The sequence below is a fragment of the Lepidochelys olivacea genome, assembly GCF_965140295.1.
Source record: "Lepidochelys olivacea isolate rLepOli2 genome assembly, chromosome: 11".
Taxonomy (NCBI): Eukaryota; Metazoa; Chordata; order Testudines; family Cheloniidae; genus Lepidochelys; species Lepidochelys olivacea.
The window spans coordinates 4,839,341-4,866,324 of record NC_140421.1 but is presented as its reverse complement, the minus strand read 5'-3'; the positions used below and the strand labels follow the sequence as shown (position 1 = coordinate 4,866,324).

The 26,984-nt window shown below is 44.5% G+C and overlaps 1 protein-coding gene across 2 annotated transcripts; it reads right to left on the bottom strand.

Annotated features, from left to right (window-relative positions):
- Window positions 1-26,943, bottom strand: PECR (peroxisomal trans-2-enoyl-CoA reductase). Of its 2 annotated transcripts, none has more exons than XR_014713536.1 (8): window positions 26,804-26,943; window positions 25,197-25,330; window positions 10,455-10,620; window positions 9,690-9,771; window positions 5,745-5,841; window positions 1,921-2,031; window positions 945-1,043; window positions 1-810 (listed from the first exon to the last, which is right to left on the bottom strand). XR_014713536.1 is itself a non-coding variant. In XM_084642884.1 (8 exons), exons 1-8 carry the CDS (start codon window positions 26,931-26,933, stop codon window positions 722-724), a joined length of 921 nt encoding a protein of 306 aa, XP_084499010.1. In that variant the 5' UTR covers window positions 26,934-26,943; the 3' UTR covers window positions 1-721. The 2 variants fall into 2 exon arrangements, 1 of the variants encoding a protein (XP_084499010.1); XM_084642884.1 differs by having other exon boundaries at window positions 945-1,056.
- Window positions 26,944-26,984: the final 41 nt, after the last annotated feature.

Here is a 26,984-nt window from a genome sequence, read left to right as displayed (position 1 = left end):
TGCTCTGCGAGGTGGTTTTATTGCATTAGGTTTGCAGTCAGCATGCTCAACGTCACCAACTTAGTGATTGTCACAGATAGCATTGCCTCATTCCCAGTGCAGTTCAGCTGTGTGCGCACTTTAATTAGCCATTATAATTATTCTTGGGCAACCCAGGCTATGAGCTGAGTAGCAGAAGTGCTATATACCCAGCAGATGACTCAAAGGTTACTGACACAGCCCAGAATGCTAGTTCTGTGCAGAAACTAACATTCCCCAGAGATTCAAACTCCATTCTTTCCAAAGTCATCCAGGATAAGGGCTTCAAGCTGACATTTCCCACTCATTAAAGCTATGTACATTTCTCTTTCAATCACTTCGATATTGCCTATGCTAATATCCTGCCTAAGATGGAGAGTGCCTGCCTCTCCTGGCTTTTTATTCACTAGATTTAGAGCAAGATTTTGACCACATCTACTACGGATTCCTCACTGTTTCTTTCATGTTGAATCCTGATGTAATAATGAATCGATCAGTCCCAAACCTTCTGAGGCAGGGGGAGTTTTCAGAGGAGAATATTCACTATATAAGGATTTTATGGGCTAGCTTACAAATATATGAAGATCAAGGCACCCCAGTGTGTTTGCATCACGAACAGGAAACCCAAATTTACTTAGAATTACAAAGCAAAGGTGTTATATTGTCAGCATTTCCACTGGGGATTGGATGGAGTCTCATTTCTTCACAGCTTTGATGCAGTCTTGCCAGAAAGCATCTTTCTGAGTGCCTTGGAATTGTCTCCTTCTGGTGCTGAAGGCCACCTATTATGATCTGTGAGAAGTGATACCAAAAACAATCCGTTCATTTGCAAAACTAGCCCTCTACTCTTCTATCCTCCCACACCCAGTCACCACCCTTCCCAAGTTTCATCACTGGAAGACACTATCCCATGAACCCATTTTTACCTGGTATTTCCCAAGTGGAGGAATATAAGCTTTGACCAGCATCCACCTTCACAGTTTCCCCAGTTATAAAGGATGCAGCAGGAGAGAGCAGGAAACACACTGTAGGGGAGACCTAACAATGAAGAATTATGCCATTTACTTACTCAAATTTCTGGGGATTTGTGTCTGTTACAAAGTATGTAATGGCTGATTTAGGTGTGAGACATCTACAGAGGCATACTCATTTTGTGCAGATGCCTGAGGGTATGGGTCATCAGCAACTTTAAGCCAAGTTCCCAACAACAGCCATGGCTGCCACTTAAGTAATATAGCTTAATACAACAAGCTTTTAAGTTGAGCAGCAGACCATAACTCTCTACCTTCCATACCAAGGCCAAAAAAAGTTTTAAAGAGGTTTTATTATTTTGTCAAAGAAAAGAGTGTTCTTACTGATCAACCAGTTGACTGGAAGATGGCTTAATCCCTTATGCTTTTACTTTCTGACGTTAACATTCAATACTTTCAGTTCTTTTCTCATTTAGTCAGCTTCCTTTGTAACTAAGTTGAGAACAAAAAGAAAAGGAGTACTTGTGGCACCTTAGAGACTAACCAATTTATTTGAGCATAAGCTTTCGTGAGCTACAGCTTATGCTCAAATAAATTGGTTAGTCTCTAAGGTGCCACAAGTACTCCTTTTCTTTTTGCGAATACAGACTAACACGGCTGTTACTCTGTAAGTTGAGAATTTATTTGACCAGGAACAAGTACTTACAATACATTTTAAATTCTCAGAGTAGGTTTGGATAAATCTCCTAATGGGATGATTCTTTTTAAGTCTTCAAGCAATTCTTTGCACACTACTCTCCCTTTCTCCAAGCTCTCCCTCTTCTAACACCCTCACCACCTCAATATTAACCCTTTATTGTCCTCCATATACTATAATGGTGTCAGGACAGAGGTACAGGTAGAATCAGGAACATGTTCTGAAATGCATTACCTCCTCAGGAATTCCCAGTCTCTTGGCTGGAATCTTTTGGATGTAGTTTTTAAACATCTCTTCACCAAGTTCTTTATAGTTTGCAACAGCGGTTTCTGAAAATATTACTCCCTATATTGAAAACAAAAAGCACAGTGAGATCAAAGTATTGTTGCATAAATTTAATTCTGAAAAGTTTAAAACCCTGACACATTTTTACCATCTAAACAGCACTTGGCTGTGAGTTTTTTAAACTGGGCTTGGTCAGAATAATGAGACACTTTAGTTATAATGCAGGTAGCTATTAGCATCTTCATTATTAAACAGTGTCATTCAAGTCATTGGTTACTGTTATGCTGGTCTTTCCATTCAAAATCCTGGTTTTCCCAAATTTGCAATTAATTCCTCAATCTCAGCTCAACAGCTCCAAACATTGGGTATAAAATCTGAACCCAAAAGATTTTTTTTGGAATTACAAATATTTAAGATTTGCTTTTATTGAAGGAGAGCAAAATAATCCAAATAGGACAGCCAAAGGTTTCTTCTTGTCTTACAGACCCCTACACTGGCTTTACTATGTGCGTTCTGGTACCACCCAGAGTCCCAGCCAGATTCAGGGCCCCATGTTTTAGGATCTGTATTGATGTAGAGAAAGAGACTGTCCCTGCCCTGAAGACTTTCCACTCTAGATTAAGAGGGTTGTAGCAGATAGAAGGGATGGAGGAGGGAAGATGAAAGTAACAGCAATTGGAACACAGGGTTACATGACCAGCTATGTGCATAATCTGCATGTTTCAAGACTGTTGGTTTTTTAAACAGGAGAAATGTTCTGAATTCCAACCAAAATTTTCCATGTCATTAATCCATAGTGTGGCTATTAAGGTGATAGGAATCTTACAGGAATGTGGACCACAGCTTTTTTGGGAATTAGGGGAATAGTGTTTAATGCACAAGCAAGTTATTTCCTTTAGAAACACACTCTGCTTCCCTCGTACATGTTTCCTTGGTGCCCCGCCCAGATCCTGCAGTGAAAAGTTCTTGGGGGTTACCGCAAAAGTGGTGCACCCACACAGGATAGTTGTGCATATCTTTGTGTCTCCTGACTGCAATATGGATTTTCATAATTGACACAGTAATGAAACCATTACAGGCTAGCCAGTAAATAACTGTCCTCTAATGTTAATACATAATTTGATATATCTGACAATTATAGTATTGTGCACTGGGTACATGACGTATTAAAATGCAAGCACTGTGTGAATTAAAAAATATATGTTTACTTATCCGAGATGCTGCTTGGCATATGCAATAATGTATAATTGATATGATTAAATGGATAATTATTAAGTCTTTTTAAAAAGCCAGACACACACATTATGTCTCATTACACACAAGCTATGTTAATTTATTTCCCCAAGATTTAATAAACCTAAAAAACTAGGCAAAAATCTCAATGTTTAACCGTCATTCAGTAGTTCTCATTGCAAATATATGATCAATTAAGTTTCACAGGAGCCGGAATGCAGCCTTTACGCAAATGCAGAAACCTCTGAGGAAGCTTGAGTTTCTCTACCTGAATGGAGCTGCACGGTGTGCATCCAATTAAACAGCCCATCCCAACACCAACAATACTGCTTGTTTCTAGATAGGAAGCTTAACAGGACACACACCATCCCATAAAGGCAGAAGAAGGGTCCCCTTGCTGGCCTGTTTCCCAACTCTGACTTCTGTAAGGGAGAATGCAACATGGATTTTGAATGGGAAAATTCTGCTCCTCCCACATATCTCTCACCAAAAAATAAATCAAATTTGGAGAAACAGACTCTGGTTTAGGATGCAACGTATAACAACTAGAACTGAAACAATATCAACATTCAAAGCTAGGGCTGCCATGTCTCTTATTTCACAGCAGCATGCATTTGGAATAGATAGTTAGTCTTTCCATAACATTATTTAAACCAATTACTCAATACATAATTAATTCCCAGTGATCTGGCAAGCATGTTCTAGCTAGCCTGTACATTGGATTCCTGTCTGTGTTGTGTTTCATTGATATGAATCATGAATAACCACCACCCCCCACTCTTCTATAGTGAATTCTTCTGCACACGCTAAACATCCATTTTTGCCCCCAAATAACCCCATTTTACATATGAGGAAATTATGGCAAAAGAGTTTAAGAACTTGATTGACATCCTAGAGAGAGAGATTCTGTGTCAGAGCTGGGGACAGAAGCCATTTCTCAACTCCCAGTCCCTGCACCATCACCACATAACTGTCCTTTCTACATAGCACACCTCCTGAATCACACACTCGTGTACCCCCCATTGAAATACTGAGTGTTGTATGGTTTCAGAGTAACAGCTGTGTTAGTCTGTATTCGCAAAAAGAAAAGGAGTACTTGTGGCAAAGCCCGTTGCCAATTGTGCCCACATATCTATTCAGGGGACACCATCACAGGGCCTAATCACATCAGCCACACTATCAGAGGCTTGTTCACCTGCACATCCACCAATGTGATATATGCCATCATATGCCAGCAATGCCCCTCTGCCATGTACATTAGTCAAACTGGACAGTCTCTACGTAAAAGAATAAATGGACACAAATCAGATGTCAAGAATTATAACATTCATAAACCAGTCGGAGAACACTTCAATCTCTCTGGTCACGCAATCACAGACATGAAGGTCACTATCTTAAAACAAAAAAACTTCAAATCCAGACTCCAGCGAGAAACTGCTGAATTGGAATTCATTTGCAAATTGGATACTATTAATTTAGGCTTAAAGAGAGACTGGGAGTGGCTAAGTCATTATGCAAGGTAGCCTATTTCCTCTTGTTTTTTCCTACCCCCCCACCCCCCAGATGTTCTGCTTTAACTTGGATTTAAACTTGGAGAGTGGTCAGTTTGGATGAGCTATTACCAGCAGGAGAGTGAGTTTGTGTGTGTATGGGGGTGGGGGGGATGTGAGAAAACCTGGATTTGTGCTGGAAATGGCCCACCTTAATTATCATGCACATTGTAGGGAGAATGGTCACTTTGGATGAGCTATTACCAGCAGGATAGTGAGTTTGTGTGTGTGGTTTTTGGGAGGGGGGTGAGGGGGTGAGAGAACCTGGATTTGTGCAGGAAATGGCCCAACTTGATTATCATGCACATTGTGTAAAGAGTTGTCACTTTGGATGGGCTATCACCAGCAGGAGAGTGAATTTGTGTGGGGGGGTGGAGGGTGAGAAAACCTGGATTTGTGCTGGAAATGGCCCAACCTGATGATCACTTTAGATAAGCTATTACCAGCAGGACAGTGGGGTGGGAGGAGGTATTGTTTCATATTCTCTGTGTATATATAAAGTCTGCTGTAGTTTCCACCGTATGCATCCGATGAAGTGAGCTGTAGCTCACGAAAGCTTATGCTCAAATAAATTGGTTAGTCTCTAAGGTGCCACAAGTACTCCTTTTCTTTATGAGTGTTGTATATGTTTTCAAAATGTGCTTTTGAAAGACATTTCTCCCCCACTCCCAAGTATCTTTCCCCTAAAGAAGAAAAATAGGGGAAGTGCTAATGTAAACACAGAAGTGGAAGTGATTTTACTGACCCCATGTTCCTGACAGACAGACCATCCAGTCAGTGCAAACAGACTCAGAGGGCCTTGAAGATGTTAAGAACACTTTAGAGTGGTGATGCTAAATGAAATTGAGCATTCAAAGCAGACATGGGGATTTAGCCACACAACATCCATAAATTCTGCATTTCTACCCCCCACGCCAGTTGGCTTTGAAAAATCTTAAACCTGGGACTATATCATTGATAAGTCTGATCATATTGTGTGTTGTTACTTACAGGGGCTACAGAGTTGATTCTCACTCCACTATGGGCCCACTCTATGGCTAAACTCTTGGTTAGGTTATCCACTGCAGCTCTTGCTGCTCCAGTATGTCTATCACAGAGAAAGAAAGGAAAGAATCCATTACAACAGATAACACTGTGCTCTCTCTCACCACCCCATTGAAGAATGTAAGAAAAATGTAAGTAACATAAAACAATATCTACAAAGTTTTTGGCTGGGCCAGTCAGACAATTGCATCTTCCAGCTTACTAAGCAAACTCCAACAAGCTTGTTCTCCTAAGGAACAGCAAAGAGTCAAGAGGAAGCTTTGCTGAAAGACTACAGGTCATAAGATGGGTATGTGAGATGATACTACGAGGGAACCCCAGTGAACAAATAATTACACAGCTGGACAGGTAAATCAAGTGCAACTGAAACCCAGAAGTTAATTTGCCAATAGTCATGTGACTATATAGAAGCACAAAACATGATTAACAAGCCAGACACTGCCCCCTTAGAGTGACCTGATGAAACCTCTTTTCATCTTAGTTTTATAGTAAATGAGATGGGGCTCAGGCTCTCCAGCTCTAGGTTTATTTTCCAAATGTGGTATTGGTATATTCTCAGTGAGAGCTCACACATCGGTCAATTCCAGAGCAAACCGAAGTGCCTGCACCACCTTGTGGATCTCTAAATTATCTTTACACTGACTAGAACCAGACAGATTCCAGCTCTTAGATAGTAAGTGAAAAAAATACTAACAAAAGTACAGCAAGTGCGTTATGTTGGTTTGTCTATGACAAGACGCTCTGCTGGAGTTTCAGAGTAACAGCCGTGTTAGTCTGTATTCGCAAAAAGAAAAGGAGGACTTGTGGCACCTTAGAGACTAACCAATTTATTAGAGCATGAGCTTTCGTGAGCTACAGCTCACTTCCTCAGATGCATATCGTGGAAACTGCAGCAGGCTTTATATATACACAAAGAATATGAAACAATACCTATTCCCACCCCACTGTCCTGCTGGTAATAGCTTATCTAAAGTGATTTCCAGCACAAATCCAGGTTTCCTCACCCTCCACCCCCCCACACAAATTCACTCTCCTGCTGGTGATAGCCCATCCAAAGTGACAACTCTTTACACAATGTGCATGACAATCAAGCTGGGCTATTTCCTGCACAAATCCAGGTTCTCACATCCCCCCCACCCCCATACACACACAAACTCACTCTCCTGCTGGTAATAGCTCATCCAAACTGACCACTCTTCAAGTTAAAATCCAAGTTAAACCAGAACATCTGGGGGACCCTGGACCCCTCCCCCCCCGATGTTCTGGTTTAACTTGGATTTTAACTTGAAGAGTGGTCAGTTTGGATGAGCTATTACCAGCAGGAGAGTGAGTTTGTGTGTGTATGGGGGTGGGGGGGATGTGAGAACCTGGATTTGTGCAGGAAATAGCCCAGCTTGATTGTCATGCACATTGTGTAAAGAGTTGTCACTTTGGATGGGCTATCACCAGCAGGAGAGTGAATTTGTGTGGGGGGGTGGAGGGTGAGGAAACCTGGATTTGTGCTGGAAATCACTTTAGATAAGCTATTACCAGCAGGACAGTGGGGTGGGAATAGGTATTGTTTCATATTCTCTGTGTATATATAAAGCCTGCTGCAGTTTCCACGATATGCATCTGAGGAAGTGAGCTGTAGCTCACGAAAGCTTATGCTCTAATAAATTGGTTAGTCTCTAAGGTGCCACAAGTACTCCTTTTCTTTCTGCTGGAGTTGCGTTATGGTTGGGAGCTACCTATGAGCTCTGTGTGTGTGACTTCTACCTACTGTTCATACTCCCCTCTGCAGAGCCTTGGCACCTGTTGCTGCCAAAAATGCAACAAGAGAAGGAAAACTGCTGAAAGTAGATACACACGATCTCCTGCTCAAGAGAGAAGGCACAACAGTGAACACACAAAGGAGTCAGCCTGTACCGATCAACCTTACTCCGGTATTCCCACTCAGGATTAGGGGCAGTAAAATTCCTGGTCCTGTCCACTCCACAGCTTTCAGCAAATAAACCCCTGATGCTGTACATGAGAAGGTGACTCCAAAACAGATATCCGCATGGTGGGGGTTGGGGGAGGCTGAGTGAGGCTACCTGCAGGACAAGGTCAGAACATGCTAGGGACACTCTGTGATGGGGTGTACCAACCTTGCACCGGGCCACTGGGACAGGACCAATCACTGTGGGTCCAGGATGCCACGCCCCCTCCCCCCTGCTGCACATACTCCAGGTGGAAGGGACAGATAAAAGGAGGCAGCCCTGCTCTGTCCCGGCTGTCTGAAGAGGAGGAAGGATGTGTGCTGCAAGCCCCTGCAGAGGCACCAGCAAATCCCGAAGCAGTGGGAACCCTGGACCTGGACTACGCTGCGGACGACCAGTCAACCGAAGAGACTGACTGGGAAGCTGAGCTGCTGCCAGCCCAGGAGATTCCTGAGATGAGCCTTGCAGTAGGAAGTGACACAGGGAATGTATTAGAAGCCGATGCTTGAACCTTTAACCAGGAATTTTCCAGCTTCATAGGGCCCTGGTTCCCCTCTTCCTCTCCCCCCACCCCCCGCACTTGCCACTAGGTGTGGCTACCAGGGACTAAAGCCATAGACTAACTGTTTGCTCTGTCTCACCCATAGTATCAGAATCCCATAACTGTTATTGCCTGCCCCAGCCAGGAGGCTTCAGGCCTAGACTATTTGCTTTGCTCTGTCCTGCCCAGGGGTTGCAGACAGATTGTTTGCTCTGCCCTGCCAAGAGGATTAGAGCCCTCCAATTGCTATTGTTTGCCCCAGCCAGGAGGCTTGGGAGGCATAAACTGAGTGTTTGCTGGTCCCTGCATCCCCCCTCATCGAAACTGCCTGATGCAACAGGGAATCCCGATGATTGTGTGACGGGGTGTACCAACCCCACACTGGGCCTATGGCGGTGTCCCTGCTTCACACGCAGGGCCCCCTGTGAGACACTCCTTCCCAACCAACAACCCCCCCCCCCCCCCAAGACCCAAAATCATGCTACAACTAGAGAACAGATAAACTAGTAAATCCACAGTAGAAGAGGACAGCAACACTCTCTGCAGAATACGACCCGTGCAGAAGTTGCATACACAGAACTCACAGGCAACTTTCACCCACATCACAACTTTAACAGAGGCTTCACTTACAGGCTACGCCTACACTGTGCCGCAGTGCAGACTATGGGGGTGTGAACTGCAGAGTGCCATGCTCTGTGTTGCATGCTAACTGCCCCAGGTGGATGCTGTTGGCGTGAACTAACTGGTACAGCAGCACCCCGTTTATTTGATCTAACTGGGGCTGGGACCAGACCGGATAATCTGGAAAATGGGAACATGTGAACATGTGAGGCTGCAACGCCATCTAGCGGCCATAGGAGAGATGGCCTGCTTCTGGATGTACGGGCTGGTTGTTCGGTTAATGCGGAGAGCTGGATAATGGAGGGTCAGATAAATGAGGTTCTACTGTACCTAGTCCCAGTAACGCAGTCCTCTTTCAAACAACACTACTAATTTGTGCCAGCAGCATCCACGAATAGGGTAGGGTAGGGTAGTTAGCGTGCAACCCTTCCTAGTGTGCTCTGCAATTCACACCTGTGCACAGTGTAGACAAGCCCCTGGTTTTGTATAGTCCAGCTGGTGTGGAACACAGATTCAATCTATTGCTGCAGCTGTCTCTAAACTCATGATAGATCCCTGTACATACAGCAAATACATACAGAAAGACATGTGGAAACAGTGTGTCAAGGCAGAGCAGTAACCGCTCTTCCAAGCCCTGTTGCTGCCTAGTGCATGAATATTTTCTGTAAGAATAGCCCCTGTTCAAAAAGGAGGCCCTGCTGGGGTTGCTCAGCTGAAAGTGATTAATACTGCTAAGTCAAAAAGGATAGGATAGGTAAATAATCTTACGACATGCCAGGAAACCCCTTCCACATGTCAGCTACAATGTTGACAATGGCTCCTCCGTGCTCCCGCATCCAAGAATTGTACACTATATGAGGGGAGGAAAATAACCTACTCAGCATCTGCCTCTTTTCAAATGATTTTTCCTAATGATTAGCACACACAAGTGGGAGTCAAGACTCCTGGGTCTAATCTCAGCTCTGCCACAGACGTTAGGGATGCAAAATCACCTTGCGTCCCTAAACCACAGTCCCCACATCTTGAAAATGGGAACAACATGTATGAGATGTCAAGAGCAATTCATTAGTGTTTGCAAAGAGCTTTGAGAACTGCTGGCGGAAGGATTAGGATCTTGATTCCCACTAAACTACTTTGCATTCATAATTAATAACATGCACTTTTCTATCCAAGGATCACAGTGCGCAAACTTTACATTTAGCCTCCCATCTCTGCTGTGAAAAAAGTATTAATTCTATTTGACAGATAGGGAAATCAGGCATTAAAGAGGTTAAGTGACTTGCCTAAGGCCACGTAAGTCTGTGGCAAAACCAGAAACAGACTTTTTGACTCCCAGGCCTGGCTTTAGCCACAAGACCATCCTTCCACTCTTTTCATAACAAACATAGAAGATATATATTTAGTTTAGGATGAGATTAATGAAACAGGCATCCAATGTGATGCAAATGTGTGCAGAGAGGAGGTGGGGGAAACAACAGGCAGCCTTTTAAAGTTATTTGCCTACTGGTATTTCTTGCCACATCCAGTCCTCACCTGCCTTGCAGCAGTAGAAGGTCCCAGTCAGATTTGTTTCAATGACAGCATTCCAGCCCTTTGAACTGATGGCTTCAGCAGGACTGGGGAACTGGCCCCCTCCATTATTCACCAGGAAATCGATCCTACCATGCAGATCCAGGGTGGATTTCACCAAAGCTTCCACCTAATGAAAGTAATTAAAAAAAAAAATCTATAAGAGGTCAATTGGTTTGTCTGTCTATCCCATTTTAGCAGCGTGTGCTCCCCATCTACAAAAAGAATGCCCCAATGCACTTACCAGCCTTCCACAAGTTCAGTGGTTCTCAAACTTTTGCATTGGTGACCCCTTTCACAAAGTAAGCCTCTGAGTGCGACCCCTCTTATAAATTAAAAACACATTTTTATATATTTAACACAATTATAAATGCTGGAGGCAAAGCGGGGTTTGGGGAGGAGGCTGACAGCTCGTGACCCCCCCATGTAATAACCTCGCAACCTCCTGAGCCCCAGTTTGAGAACCCCTGCACGAGTTCTTCTAGGCAACAACCTTGCAACTATACTCAGGCTGTGAGAGCGCAACTTGACAGCTTCAGTTAACAGAGGACTGGGCAGAGTCAGTATTTGGATGGGACAGCTCCCAAAAATAACCCAGGTGCTGGAAGTGTCAGTACTGAAATAAAGGGAAAGCTGTGCAATTGGAGGTTATGTTTTTTTGATAAAATGTAAAAATGAAGCATTCAAATTCAAAGTTACTAAAATTCCTATGGCACTTTTCCTGAGATTGGCTCCTGGCCAAATTCCACATAAGGTAATTACTGATGCCTTCCTGTACTTAAATTCACTGCCGTTTTGAATGGATACAATATTTTTAATTCACTTACTGTTCTAAAAGTGGCCATATTGTGTTGCTGGTTATAATGGCTACTATATCCCATCCTCAGAAAGCTCTGCACTTCAGTAGCTGAGGGAGTAATCTTTACACACACACACACCCCACTTCATTGTCTAAAGGCCCTTATTGCTTGCTAAGGGCAGTAATGCATCAAACAACAACAATCAGCTTTCTCAAGTGAAACAGGAGGCTATATTGACTACATTCACCACAGACAATCTTCCTGTGTCACGCTGCCTGGTTTGGGACACAGCTAAGAATGCCAAAATACAGGGCAAGTACTCCAGACTTGTGGTATATTCCATGAGATTTCACCAAACCAGTAACAAATGTGCACTTCCAAAATACTATACAAGTTAACATGAAGCCACAGACAGTCCCCTTCAGGCATGCTAGCCCCACATGCACCACTCAGACAAACCAGACTTCTGTGATAAATGATTATTAAACCCATAAATCACATATATTAGGTTCTTTCAGCTCCAGAGACCCAGCCACTTACCCCAGGTCAAAATATACTTCAAGATTTCACCCAAAAACCATGCTGGTAACCAATCCTTTACTAAACTAAAACTAAAGGTAAAAGGAAAGGAGTACTTGTGGCACCTTAGAGACTAACCAATTTATTTGAGCATGAGCTTTCGTGAGCTACAGCTCACTAATGAAGTGAGCTGTAGCTCACGAAAGCTCATGCTCAAATAAATTGGTTAGTCTCTAAGGTGCCACAAGTACTCCTTTTCTTTTTGCAAAGACAGACTAACACGGCTGTTACTCTGAAACCTAAAGGTAAAAGAGAGTTGTTAAAAGGTTAAAATGAATCATATCCATTACTGTTGATTTCAGAGTTTGCGTATCAGGATCATAGTAGTGATGTTAAATCTGCTAACTAGCAATTAGTCTCTCTGGTTCACCCAAAAGATTGGGGGGTCCTCAGTCCATTATTCAGAGCACCCCTTTGTTAGAAATCATAGTCCAGAGATGTGGAGCAGGAAAGAGACAAGGAGGTGATGACACAGTTTCCATATATACCCTCAGCCTATGTGCATAGAAAGTTACTGGTTCAAACAGAGTTTTGGATCACAGGTCCTTATATGCCATTGCTGAGTCATAGGGCATCCACTGTCTCTGTGTCTTCTGAACTGTCTTTAGGAGGGGCCCACTAGAAGAGCTGATTCTCGTTAATGGACCAGTCTCGATGTAAATCTGCCTTATGGGTGTTACCCAGGAACACCATGATACACAGATTTCAACAGGATAATAATACTTAGCAGACTATAACTTTTCCATCGATACTTTACAAGGTATGCTTTGTATAAGATTTATGTCAATTGTGCAACAGTGGTGATACATCAGTGGTTGCAACAGTGGTAATCTTTCTTTTCTACAGTGTCATATGATTGACAGTAACAACATCATAGAGGAAGGAGTAGGAAAAGAATCAAAACCATCCTAGTGTTCTCTTTAACAACTGCCAAAGGCATATTTGACTAAACAAATATGTTCCTATCTCCTATATTGGAGGAGTGGGGAAGTAATAAGAATACTCCAACAGTACTTATATTCAAATAAGAGGGTTTTAGAACAGACCATCTATTGCAATTTGCTACCATATTCTGGAGGAAACCCTCACAGTTCCCAGTTGAAAAAGAGGTGACCTAAACATGTCAGAGAGCCAGGAATTCTTGATTTAATCCTACCTGATACTGACCTTCTCAGAGTATTGGGATAATCACTTAACCTTTCTGCCTCAGTTTCCTTATCTGTAAAGTGTAGCTTTTTATACTTAAAACCTTGTTAACACAGGAGAGATAGTTTGCAGTAAGTTGACATCTGTTAGTTAGCGTGTAACGTAATGTAAGACGAATTAATAGCGTGCCCACAGAACGGCTGTGCCCATTCAATTTGCATGTTTTTGTACATGACAGGTGTTTGGTGCATACTAAGCGCATTGCAGCCTGGGAGGGTATTCCATGATCCTTTGCTTCATTGCTGACCCATGTGCATTTTGGGATTTTTCTCACTGTGCATTGTCAGATCATAGCAAACGCCAGGCAGAAGGCAGTGGAATTCTGGGACATGGGTTTAAATTTTAAAAAAAATCCCACAATTCTGCTCTCTCCTTCCCCTGCTTCCTCTGTTTCTGGGCATACTAGTGCCATTTTTGAATTACTGTCGGTAGCACCAACAATGCTCTACGCTATACTGGCAACCTCAAATACACCAAAGCCGGTGACAAATATTTGCGTATTTTTCTATTAAAAAAAGAAGGAATTGGAGACCATTTGAACAGCTGCCCATCAAATTATCCCTTGGATCAATTATTGTGCTCAATTTTTTCCTATAACTCATTTCCCTGTTCTGCATTAGCTGTCATAAAAAGGTTCTGAGCACTGTTTATCCCCAGCCAAGAAGAAGATGCAGAGAGTTAATCTAGCATCTGTGGTCACAGAAAACGGACAAAAGAACGGGTAATGGGAATGTCCTGCTGACCAGGCAGACTCAAGAGCAGTGCAATCCTACAGGGGGAAGAACATCATTCAGCATCCTTCTCATATATTGAGCTGGCAATATACAGAAGCATCAGAAACAAGAGGGCAGCGTGTGACCTATGTCTCACAAATAGAGCCGCTAACTTAGCACCACATCAACTCAGTAACTATGCCATGGGGGCTGGGGAGAACAGGGAAAGTACCTTGAACTTGACAGAGTTCAAACAAATCAATACAAAGTCTAACAGATAAGCTGCTAGTCACTGAATAAAATATTCAGTCTACAGCACATTAAAAAAAGTTAAAACTCTGTAAGTACCAACTTTTAGCTATTACTATGTACTAGGTGGACATTCTGCCCAAAGCAACTCATCTCTTACTGTTCTTCACAGGAATTGTTAGCATATTATTCGTGATTGTTTCAACTGCTGTTCAGTTGACTCCTGGCCTATCAGTGAAGATGAGGTTGGAAAATTGTGAGCAATACAACTGGGTGAGCTTTTTAGTCAACAGAATAAAAACAATGAAGTAACATGACAATGAAAATAAATTTAAGACTAGAGCTTAATGTCCTTACTTAAGTAGGTGCTTTTTTACCTGCCTAAAATTCCCCCTGGAGAGTTTCAATTTGAGATGGGCATCTTCACCTTTTGTCCGGAACTGTGTGTAGTGTTGCCATATTCTGTTCAACAGCAGCTATGTTCCTCTTCAGAAGTAGCTGCATTTCAGTAGCAGGTGAAGTGACTCTTGTACACACTTTGGATGACAGGTATTATATGGCTGAAAATTTATATCCCCAAATAAAGACTTAAGATTGTAAATTAATGGAATATTTACAGCTGCATTATTAGAGTATTAAAAAGGTCAGAGTAAATTTAGTTATGAACTACAACTTACTAAACATCACAGTGAGGGGCACTGCTTAATTCAGGTAACTAAACAGCAGCCTTCCCCCATTATTTACCAGAACAGACATAAAGGAATACCAGTGTGACTGATACCAAGTCACACTGCTTTAATAAGGTGGGTGAAACTGTTGTAAAAGCAATGAGAATAAGCTTTGCTGTAGGAAAGGAGATAAACAGAGAAATGACTGAAGTCTGAACTAAATCAAGTTTACTAGTGATTGAAAGCCAACTTGATGTACCCTCTGGGCAGAATGCTGGGACATGGCGGGAGAAGAAGGAAAGTGCCTGCCACATACCTAGTGACTAGAAAAGGAGTACTTGTGGCACCTTAGAGACTAACCAATTTATTTGAGCATAAGCTTTCGTGAGCTACAGCTCACTTCATCGGATGCATACTGTGGAAAGTACAGAAGATCTTTTTATACACACAAACCATGAAAAAATGGGTGTTTACCACTACAAAAGGTTTTCTCTCCCCCCACCCCACTCTCCTGCTGGTAATAACTTATCTAAAGTGATCACTCTCCTTACAATGTGTATGATAATCAAGGTGGGCCATTTCCAGCACAAATCCAGGGTTTAACAAGAACGTGGGGGGGGGGGGGTAGGAGAAAACAAGGGGAAATAGGTTACCTTGCATAATGACTTAGCCACTCCTAGTCTCTATTGAACCTAAGTTAATTGTATCCAATTTGCAAATGAATTCCAATTCAACAGTTTCTCGCTGGAGTCTGGATTTCCCCTTGTTTTTTCCTACCCCCACCCCCCAGACATTCTTGTTAAACCCTGGGTTTGTGCTGGAAATGGCCCACCTTGATTATCATACACATTGTAAGGAGAGTGGTCACTTTAGATAAGCTATTACCAGCAGGAGAGTGGGGTGGGAGGAGGTATTTTTTCATGCTTTGTGTGTATATAAAAAGATCTTCTACACTTTCCACAGTATGCATCCGAGGAAGTGAGCTGTAGCTCACGAAAGCTTATGCTCAAATAAATTGGTTAGTCTCTAAGGTGCCACAAGTACTCCTTTTCTTTTCGCGAATACAGACTAACACGGCTGTTACTCTGAAACATACCTAGTGACTGACGCCCTGTGTGTTCCACTTTGGTGTGACACACTGGAAATCCTGCAGCAGTTTAGATACATAATTAAAAGCTTCTAAGTAAATACACATGATCAGTCCAGTAGCTCGTTATCTAGATACAAAAGGGATGGGAGCTATGCAAATACCTTACCTAATTTGAGTTTAAGTTCTGTTTCCCAGAGGAGTACAGGAGGCAGATTAGCAGGAGAGACATATATTTTAGATATTTCTGCTAAAGTGGTAGACTGTGAAAGAGTTATTATTTTTGACATTTAAATGGTCATGTTTATGATATCAGAGTAAGCACCCCATTGAGCAAAATGGGGTACTTCAGACCTCTCATGGTTATTGTTTCAGGCTGTCACTCAGGAAGAAAGACAAGGTGGGTGAGGTAATATCTTTTATTGGACCAACTTCTGTTGGTGACAGACAAGCTTTCAAGCTTACACAACACTGCATATTAAGGATGAAAGCATTTGTACTGGTTACACTAAGAGCTTACCAGTTTAACTAATAGTCTAATTTTTTAACTGATACTGTTAAACTGGTGCAAGGGGTGGTTTGAACACTTAGTTGACCTAAGCCTAAAATAGCTTGTAGAGCACAATTCTGCAGCTGTGGAGGGCCCTGCTTACAATCCACCCTGGCAGATTCAAGGAGTGGAAATAACTTATTCTAGACAAAGCCATATCCATCCATAACACAAGGTCTTTTGTGGAGGAAGAAAGTAATAAAAGAGAAAGGCGGCGGGGGGGGAGGGGAACGACTGAACATTTTCAGATAAGCTATTTACTCTCCAACACAGACCTTTTGGGGGATTTTAAGTAAAAACCAGATCATTCTAGTGTCTACTGCCTCACCATTTTGTCAGCAAAATAAAAAATATAAATAAAATAGTCCTGTTTTCTGTGTGCCAGCCTTTGCTGTCTTTGTCTCCAATCCAGCTCAGCAGCTTCCATACTTTCACACTACAGCTGTCCTCTAAATAATTCACCAAATGAAAGCACATTTTGATATCACTGCAGGGTTTCTTCTGGTTACAGTAACCACAGCCAGTGCAGTGAGAGAGAAAGATTTATCAGCAGAACCAGTTACAGCTCACAAGGGGGAAAATAAGGAAAGAGTTCTGTATCGATCCTGAATTTGAAATTCTCCCTGTATAGATTTTCAGTGTTCAGCTCATGGAAACTTCCTCTCTGGAAGCAAAAGTAGAGATATACATTGGATTATTCAATCACCTAAAGCAGTGGTGCTCAAACTTTTTCAGTCGCACCCCCCTTTACCAGTAATGGAATCTGTCCACAGACACACATCCCTCCAAAGCCAAGCTGGGAGAGAAACTGGGGCTGGGGACAGAGAGGGAATGAGGGAAGAGTTGGGCTGGGAGCAGAGCAGGGAGCTGAGTGGAGCTGCGGCTGCAGTTGGAGAGGGAGTGAAAGCGGAGCTGGGCCTGGAGGAGGAGCTGGTCTGCGGGCAGAGCAGGGCTGGAAGCATAGTGCTCCCTACCCATCCCACATGGGGGCTGGCCCCGGCTCCACCATGCACCCTCCTGAATGTTCCTCCATGCTCCCCTTGTGGGGCATGCCCCACAGTTTGGGGACTACTGACCTAAGGGGTCAATTTTGACAAAGGTCAAAAAGAAGAACTAGAAGACCAGGGTTCCAGTCTGTGCTCTGACACTGAATTGCTTTGTGACCTTGCACTAACCACATCACATTGTGGCACGTAGTTTCATCATCTCTGATATGAGGATAATAAAGTGACCTACTTCAAAAGAGAGAGGCATTGTTAGGATATAGATATTCAGGCCTGTCTGTAAAGGCCTATACTCTAAGAATTTAGGTGTATTCTTATCACTTAGCTAGTTATAGAAGTATAAAAGAAAGAATCAAAATCACTGTCTGCCAGTGTAAGGTCCTTCTCTTACTGTGACAGTCTGAGGCCCTGTGCTTAGGCGAAGATCTTTGGCTAAGCAGCAGAGGCAGCCATAAGCTGGGAAGCGACCGATCACATCCTCACATTCCAAACTAGTCACATTGAAATAAGGTGCTATTGGGCTGTTAGGAATACAGTCCTGTCCTGATAGTGCCTATCGCCTCCAGAGAAAGGGAAGTGCCTAGAAGATGTAAAAGGAAACTTGGTTTGATAGCATCCTGTCTGGCAAGAACTCACTTATCAATAGCTGGGATATGAAATTCTCATTTCTTTGTTGTTCTATCACTGTAGTCCCCACTTCCCTATTGTTTATTTGTCTGTATAATCTCTGTCTGGTTCTGTGATTGTTTCTGTCTGCTGTATAATTAATTTTGCTGGGTGTAAACTAATTAAAGTGGTGGGATATAATTGGTTAAATAATCATGTTACAATATGTTAGGAATGGTTAGTTAAATTTCAGTAAAATGATTGGTTAAGGTATAGCTAAGCAGAACTCAAGTTTTACTATATAGGCTGCAGTCAATCAGGGCGTGTGTGTGTGGGGGGGGGGGGGAATGGGAATCATGTTTTGCTAAAGGGGGAAATGGGAACAGGGACACAGGCTCTGTGGTGTCAGAGCTGGAAAGGGGGACACTAAGGAAGGAAACTGGAATCATGTTTGCTGGAAGTTCACCCCAATAAACATGGAATTGTTTGCACCTTTGGACTTCGGGTATTGTTGCTCTCTGTTCATGCGAGAAGGACCAGGGAAGTAAGTGGGTGAAGGAATAAGCCCCCTACCAGGCATGTGTGGAAATATGAATATTAGTGAACTTAAAACACATTAAGAAACTCAGTGAGTAATTGATAGAATCATAGAAGATATGGGTTGGAAGAGACCTCAGGAGGTCATCTAGTCCAACTCCCTGCTCAAAGCAGGACCAACCCCAACTAAGTCATCCCAGCAAAGGCTTTGTCAAGCCGAATCTTAAAAACCACTCAGGATGGAGATTCCACCACCTCCCTAGGTAACCCATTCCAGTGCTTCGCCACCCTCCTAGTGAAATAGCGTTTCCTAATATCCAACCTAGACCTCCCGCACTGCAACTTGAGACCATTGCTTCCTGTTCTGTCATCTGCCACCACTGAGAACAGCCTAGATCCATCCTCTTTGGAATACCCCTTCAGGTACTTGAAGGCTGCTATCAAATCCCCCCTCAATCTTTTCTTCTGCAGACTAAATAAGCCCAGTTCCCTCAGTCTCTTCTAATAAGTCATGTGTTCCAGCCCCCTAATCATTTTCGTTGCCCTCCGCCGGACTCTCTCCAATTTGTTCACCTCCTTTCTGTAGTGGGGGCCCCAAAACTGGACGCAATACTCCACATATGGCCTCACCAGTGCCAAATACAGCAGAATAATCACTTCCCTTGATCTGCTGGCAACGTTCCTACTAATGCAGCCCAATATGCCGTTAGCCTTCTTGGCAACAAGGGCACACTGTTGACTCATATCCAGCTTCTTGTCCACTGTAATCCCCAGGACTGTTTCTGCAGAACTGCCATTTAGCCAGTTGGTCCCCAGCCTGTAGCATTGCACGGGATTCTTCCGTCCTAAGTGCAGGACTCTGTGATTGTCCTTGTTGAACCTCATCAGATTTCTCTAGGCCTAATCCTCCAATTTGTCTAGGTCACGCTGGACTCTATCCCTACCCTCCACCATATCTACCTCTCCTCCCTAGCTTAGTGTTATCTGCGAACTTGCTGAGGGTGCAATCCATCCCATCATCCAGATCATTAATGAAAATGTTGAACAAAACTGGCCCCAGGACTCACCCTGGGGCACTCCGCTTGATACCGGCTGTCAACTAGACATCGAGCTGTTGATTACTACCCGTTGAGCCTGATGATCTAGCCAGCTTTCTATCCACCTTATAGTCCTTTCATCCAATCTTTTTTAACTTGCTGGCAAGAATACTGTGGGAGACAGTATTCAAAAGCTTTGCTAAAGTCAAGGTATATCATGTCCACCACTTTCCCCATATCCACAGAGCCAGTTATCTCATCATAGAAGGCAATCAGGTTGGTCAGGCATGACTTGCCCTTGGTGAATCCATGTTGACTGTTCCTGATCACCTTCCTCTCCTCCAAGTGCTTTAAAATGGATTCCTTTAGGACATGCTCCATGATTTTTCCAGAGACTGAGGTGAGGCTGACCATTCTGTAGTTTCCCAGATTCTTCCTCTTCCCTTTTTAAAAGATGGGCACTATAGTTGCCTTTTTCCAATCGTCCAAAGAGTGCGGAGAATCAAAGGCTAGCAATTGTGGCATTTGTGGATCAAGACAATGGGAGGCCCTTTCACCTGAGATGAGGGAAGTTCACTATGTGTTATCAGCTGCTATTTTAAACACAATGGAAATCCCTTACTCACGATTTGTCAAACCATTCTTCCACTACAGACTCCATGCAGGATAGATATGGAGTATTTTTATACCAATGTAGGCTACATTTAACTGTCAGTGGAGGGAGTTACAGTAAAGCTTGAGAATTTTAGGTCTCTTGGAAAAGAAAGCTATTCATCAATGCTCAGATGAGCTACAGTGGTCAGCATTACTGCAGTGACAGCATACAACTTTTCCTTCCCAAGGGACCTTGTCGGTTAGGTTTAAAACCAGCTGGTTGGATACCTGGGTTTTAGCATCAGCATCTCATTCCCCAGCCTCCTCACCCACGGCAGTTTTTGCAATCCTGAAGTAGGGGACATGGACGCAGTCCAGAGAATGCTAAGAGCACTTGGTTGATCGCAGGCACACCAAGAGTCCCAGCTTAGCTATGCTTGGAAGGAAGAAAGACCTGGTGGCATTGCAGGTACTAGGACCCTCTCCTTCACCCATGTCGAGGCAGTGGAGAAGCAGGAGCTGGGCAGAGAAGGCCATCCTTTTCCCATGAAGGAAGAGGAGAAAGAAGCCACCAAAACTCTCCTGGCACCTGTACCCTGATTGTGCAGATGGCAGAGAAGGAGTCTCAACTCCTCCTGTTTTCCACTGCTACACAGGAGATGTGGGGAGGAGGACTCTTCCTCTAAACATCAGTCAGTCAGGGAAGAGCCTCTTCCCCTCTCAGCAGCCAGGAGGAAGGATTGTGGGGCTCCTCCATCCCTGCAGCCTACAGAGTGGGGTACAAGAGCTAAATAGTGATAGTTTCCTTGGAACTTGGGGGAAAGGGTTTGGCCTGACACAAGGGATACACAGCCACTTAGTTTAGATCTTGGCCAGCAGAAGCCGAATGCACTCTCCCTCCCCCTCGCATCTGTAACAGCAAGCGTGGGATACTGACTAGTATTCAGTCCAAATTACTAAGATCACTACTGCCTCAGGAGCCCATACTGGTCACCACATATGCTCTAGTCCAAAGAGAGTCATCAGAGACCCAAATTTGCTGTTCCAGATGAAACATCCCTTCATGCATGAAAACAAAATAGGGAAACCCGGATGCTCTTTACACAGCCATGTTCCATAATTCCTTTTCCCAACAGCCTTAACAAAACAGGATTTGCTACATTTTACAAAATACTGTCTGTAAAACAACTAGAAACAAGACAATGAGGCAGCAGCATTGTCTTTTTCATTAAAGGAACCTGACAGGTGAGGCACTATTTATGAAAGCCCTTCATTAGCAAGCAGGATTATTTCTTGCATACTTGGTGAAAAGACATTTTAGCTAGAAAGCAAGAAGGCCCCTGAGGATAAAGATTAAAAGAAACATCAAAACTTGCATTCATTAAGTTATTCCCTTGATGTCTAGCATAAATCTCCTCCTGCAGCACTCAATATGGCTTCTTCAGCACTTTGGAGGCTGAAGAGAGCCCTGACAGCCCAAATACAAGCGCTACATGTGGAGAGATGTATCCTCAAAAGCTTTGTGTGATGCAGTTTCAAACTAGGCAGACAAGACAGAACGAACATTATGTCATCTTCAAACCAGATACACTATTAAGAGATTTAGAACAGCAGAATAGGAGATCTTTTGGCAATTCGGAAAGCAGTTTCATCCTCCTTAGAATTCCTCTACTCAAGAATCTCTGCTCCAATTTCTCTGAACTAGAGTTACAACTCAGATAAAATTCTTACTTGTCTTTGGAGCCATGAAGGGGTCCAGGAGAGAAGAGAGGCCTTGTGTGACACTGTATGGAATAGCCTGTTCGATGGCCCATCAAGGGTCATCAACTGTACAATAAACCCATTGAAAAAAACCAGAGACTACCCCGATGAGTCAGCAAGCCATGTAGGGGCATGCCAATGGTCAAAGAACTCTAAGGCTTTTCCATGTGCTGTGAAGCTTGTGTTTGGGATACAGGAATTACAAGCCTCATGGCAAAAGAATACAAAAGGCAGCAACAGCATCTCCATTATGTCTTCATTCCTCTTCTTACCTCTGGAGTAACTTTTCTACAAACTGAAGAAGCTCTGAACAAAGGACTGAATGACCCATCCAAGCTGTGGATGTGTTCCAGAGGGACTTTCAAGCCCGCAAACTCACCAATATTGCTAAGAACCTGATACATGGACTTTGAATCTCTGTATGTATTTGAGTGCTTTATCATTTAACAACTCTCTTCTTGTTCTTTCATTTTTCTTTGTAATAAACCTTTAGATTTAGAGACTAAAGGATTGGCTTGCAGCATGGTTTTTTGGGTAAGATCCAACCCAATATTGACCTGACAATGTGGCCGGCCCTTTGGGGACAGAAAAACATCTTGTTTAGTGAGCAGAATTTTTTAAATAAGTTCTCACTGAACTGGACTATGGGCTGCTCGGGAGCCAGAGAAGTGGAATGCAATAAAGGGGGCTGTGTGATTTCTTTTTTAGCTTCTTGATAACCAGTGTAGGGGACCAGGAGCACAGTTTGTGACTGACTGGCGAGTCCAACTTCAGTGTTATACATCAGTTTTAGGAGAATCTGCTCTCCTTTTTACAGACTGCCCAGACTTTGGCATTTTTAGTAAGGGCTATCCCAGGCACACCAGGTCACACCTTGCTCGTGGACCTGATTTGTCTGGCTTTTTGTTTTGTATTTTTAAATAGGAAGGCTTACTTTTCCAAGTGTTTAATTTGAGATATCACAAAGATGAGATTGCAGCCAAAAAAGACACTAGTCTTGTGTTTTTATAGTGTAATACAAAATGATTCATCACAGCAATTTTAAGTGTCTTTTATCCCAGTCTCAACTAGACTCAGGCCTAGTCCACAGGGCCACAACCTCTTCCCAAGAATCCTCCATATCTGCACTGGATCCCTCCTCTGACAGCGCCACATCTTAGCCATCATCCTTCAATTCAAGGACAGACAGGACTTCTTTTAGAGCTTAGACAGAGAGATTGCCAGTGAGCACCCCAAAAACACTTTCACCGCACTCACTGCAAGGTAGCCAAATGCACTGTAGACAGCATTTACAGCCACTGTTGGCCTGAGGAAGTACCTTGGTAACCTCCACTCACACAAGTATGATTTAAAATTTGAGCAACCTATCGCTCCAGTTATCTGTTTGATCTTAGGAAAGAACTAAATGGTGATAATGTAGTAATCCTTGGAAAGTCCAGAGGTAGAGAATGTTAAACACACACAACTTAAACGGGAACCCACGAATACAACGAATAGCACAGAAGTTAGTTAAGAATTACAGACTGTACCTAAGGAACATAGGATGAAAATTGCATTTTCTTATTCAGGGCTTCACATGGATATCAACATTTATTTGAAATCAGACTATATATTAGGGAAGGAAGTACATCTAGTTCTGCCGTCCAAAGTTAGAGAGGGTCCAGAGAAGAGCTCATCAAAAAGAAAGTTCACAGTGATTTGATCCCAGTCTGAGAGTATCTATGTGGGGAGGAGATATCTGACAGAGCAGGGATTGGCAACCTTTGGCACATGGCCCGTCAGGGAAATCCGCTGGCAGGCTGGGAGAGTTTGTTTACCTGCACCGTCCGCCGGTTCGGCTGTTGCCACTGGCCACAGTTCGCCGTTCCAGGCCAATGGGGGCTGCAGGAAGCGGCAGCCAGCACATCTCTCGGCCCACACCACTTCCCGCAGCCCCCACTGGCCTGGAACAGCAAACCGCAGCCAGTGGGAGCTGCGATCGGCCAAACTTGCAGACACTGCAGGTAAACGAAGTGTCCCGGCCTGCCAGCAGATTTGTCTGACAGATCGTGTGCCAAAGGTTGCCGATCCCTGTGATAGAGGGTTCTTTAATATGGCTCTTGTTATAATTTTGTATGCTAATATCTGGAAGTTGCAGCTAGACATTCATCCTGGAAATGTAGCACAGATTTTTAACAGTGAGATCAATCAATCATTAGAACTAAGTATTTTGAACAAGACTGATGCCTTTATGAGAGATGTTCTAATTCAACCAGAACTTGATGCAAGAATTTTACCCAGTAATTCCATGGCCCATATTATGCCAGAGGTCAGGCTAGATGACCACAAAAAATAAAAATGAAAACTATCAATATCTAATGGTTACTGCATATGGCTGCAAGTAGGGTCTCTGCCATTCTTCTGAATGAGGGAGGCAACCTAGTGACAGAGGATGTGGAAAAAGCTAATGTACTCAATGCTTTTTTTGCCTCTGTTTTCACTAACAAGGTCAGCTCCCAGACTGCTGCGCTGGGCATCACAAAATGGGGAAGAGATGGCCAGCCCTCTGTGGAGATAGAGGTGGTTAGGGACTATTTAGAAAAGCTGGACGTGCACAAGTCCATGGGGCCGGACGAGTTGCATCCGAGAGTGCTGAAGGAATTGGCGGCTGTGATTGCAGAGCCATTGGCCATTATCTTTGAAAACTCGTGGCGAACCGGGGAAGTCCCGGATGACTGGAAAAAGGCTAATGTAGTGCCAATCTTTAAAAAAAGGGAAGAAGGAGGATCCTGGGAACTACAGGCCAGTCAGCCTCACCTCAGTCCCTGGAAAAATCATGGAGCAGGTCCTCAAAGAATCAATCCTGAAGCACTTGCATGAGAGGAAAGTGATCAGGAACAGCCAGCATGGATTCACCAAGGGAAGGTCATGCCTGACTAATCTAAACACCTTTTATGATTAGATGACCTAATGGTTTTGTTCAATATCTTCATAAATGATCTGGAGGATGGTGTGGATTGCACTCTCAGCAAATTTGCGGATGATTCTAAACTGGGAGGAGTGGTAGATACGCTGGAGGGGAGGGATAGGATACAGAAGGACCTAGACAAACTGGAGGATTCAGAGTAACAGCCGTGTTAGTCTGTATTCGCAAAAAGAAAAGGAGTACTTGTGGCACCTTAGAGACTAACCAATTTATTAGAGCATAAGCTTTCGTGAGCTACTGATGAAGTGAGCTGTAGCTCACGAAAGCTTATGCTCTAATAAATTGGTTAGTCTCTAAGGTGCCACAAGTACTCCTTTTCTTTAAACACAAGAGTAATTCATCTGGATTACCTCCTCTTCTCTGCGGATGTTGCACTGTATGGGGGTCACTTTGACTGGATTTGAGGAAGAGATTTTAGCAGCCAACTCTTTTGCAGCAGCTTGTAATCTGTCAAGTTTACGAGAGGCAATAACTATATTGCAACCTGTCAAAACAAAACCAAAAACTCTTTAGATAGAAGCTGTTCAAATAGGATAGTTGTATTAGACATTTAATAAGGTAGAGATTTCTTGTAAGACTGACAGCTCATTAATAGCTGCCGGCAAGTTAGAGATCAGCAGTCAGTATTACTTTCTGGTCTCTGAGTTCACATCTCTTTCCCTCATCTAAGCTCTGGAAGTAAGAAGGATCTACAATCAAAGCCAGGCTTATCTGCAGCGTCCCAAAGTGCTAGAGGGAAACTGACTGAAAATGTGGCTGCAATGTGGCCCTCGGGCTAAAAAGTTTGCCCACCCCTGTATTATAGGCTAATGAAGGTGAGTATTTTCAGGCAAGGCCTGGAAGGATAAGTGAAGCAGGACAGGTGACTAAGTGCATGGCACTCCCCCTCACCAAGTCAATACTGGCACACTTGCCAGGGCACCTTAGGCAAGTTACTTAGACATGCTGCATGCCTTAGTTTCCCACTCAATCTGTGCAATATAAACCTAAATTACAAGTTGACAAGAGACTGAATTAATGTTTGTAAAGCATCTGTGACAGAAGGTGCCTGGGTGGCTTCCTCCTGCACCCCTCTGGGGATCCCCATTTTCTTCTCCCGTAGGGCCCACCTTGTGCACTGACTCTTTGGAGGGATCCCATACCCCTTCTCCCCCACCTCCTCAGAGGAGTATTCCCCCCCAGCATCAGCTTTCCCACTGCAAGGGCTTCCCCCATTCTTCACCCTCCCTCCGTCTGAGAGGCCCCCTTCTTCGTCCCCCCAGTCCAACGGCTCCCCCCCTCCCCCATTCTTCAACCCCCCCCCCGTCCAACGGCTCCCCCGCCCCCACTTCCCCGGTCCTCGAGCTCCCCCCTTCTTCGCCCCCCCCAGTCCAACGGCTCCCCCCGCCCCCACTTCCTCGGTCCTCGAGCTCCCCCCTTCTTCGCCCCCCCAGTCCAACGGCTCCCCCCGCCCCCACTTCCTCGGTCCTCGAGCTCCTCCCTTCTTCGCCCCCCCCAGTCCAACGGCTCCCCCCACCCCCACTTCCCCAGTCCTCGAGCTCCCCCCTTCTTCGCCCCCCCAATCCAACGGCTCCCCCCGCCCCCACTTCCTCGGTCCTCGAGCTCCTCCCTTCTTCGCCCCCCCCAGTCCAACGGCTCCCCCCGCCCCCACTTCCTCGGTCCTCGAGCTCCTCCCTTCTTCGCCCCCCCCCCAGTCCAACGGCTCCCCCCGCCCCCACTTCCTCGGTCCTCGAGCTCCCCCCTTCTTCGCCCCCCCCAATCCAACGGCTCCCCCCTCCCCCATTCTTCAACCCCCCCCCCAGTCCAACGGCTCCCCCGCCCCCACTTCCCCGGTCCTCGAGCTCCTCCCTTCTTCGCCCCCCCCAGTCCAACGGCTCCCCCCGCCCCCACTTCCCCGGTCCTCGAGCTCCCCCCGTCCCACGACTCCCCGCTCCGTGCAGGGCCCCCCCGGCCCCACCTAGGCCCAGCAGGTCGGCGCTGATGGCCTTGCCGATGCCAGTGCCGCCGCCGGTCACGATGGCCACCTGGTTGCGGAACAGCCCGGCGGCCAGGACCCCGCAGCACACGCCCCCGCCCGGCGCCGCCATCTTAGCACAGCGCCCCCCACGCCCCCGCCATAGGCTCCCCGCCCTCCCACG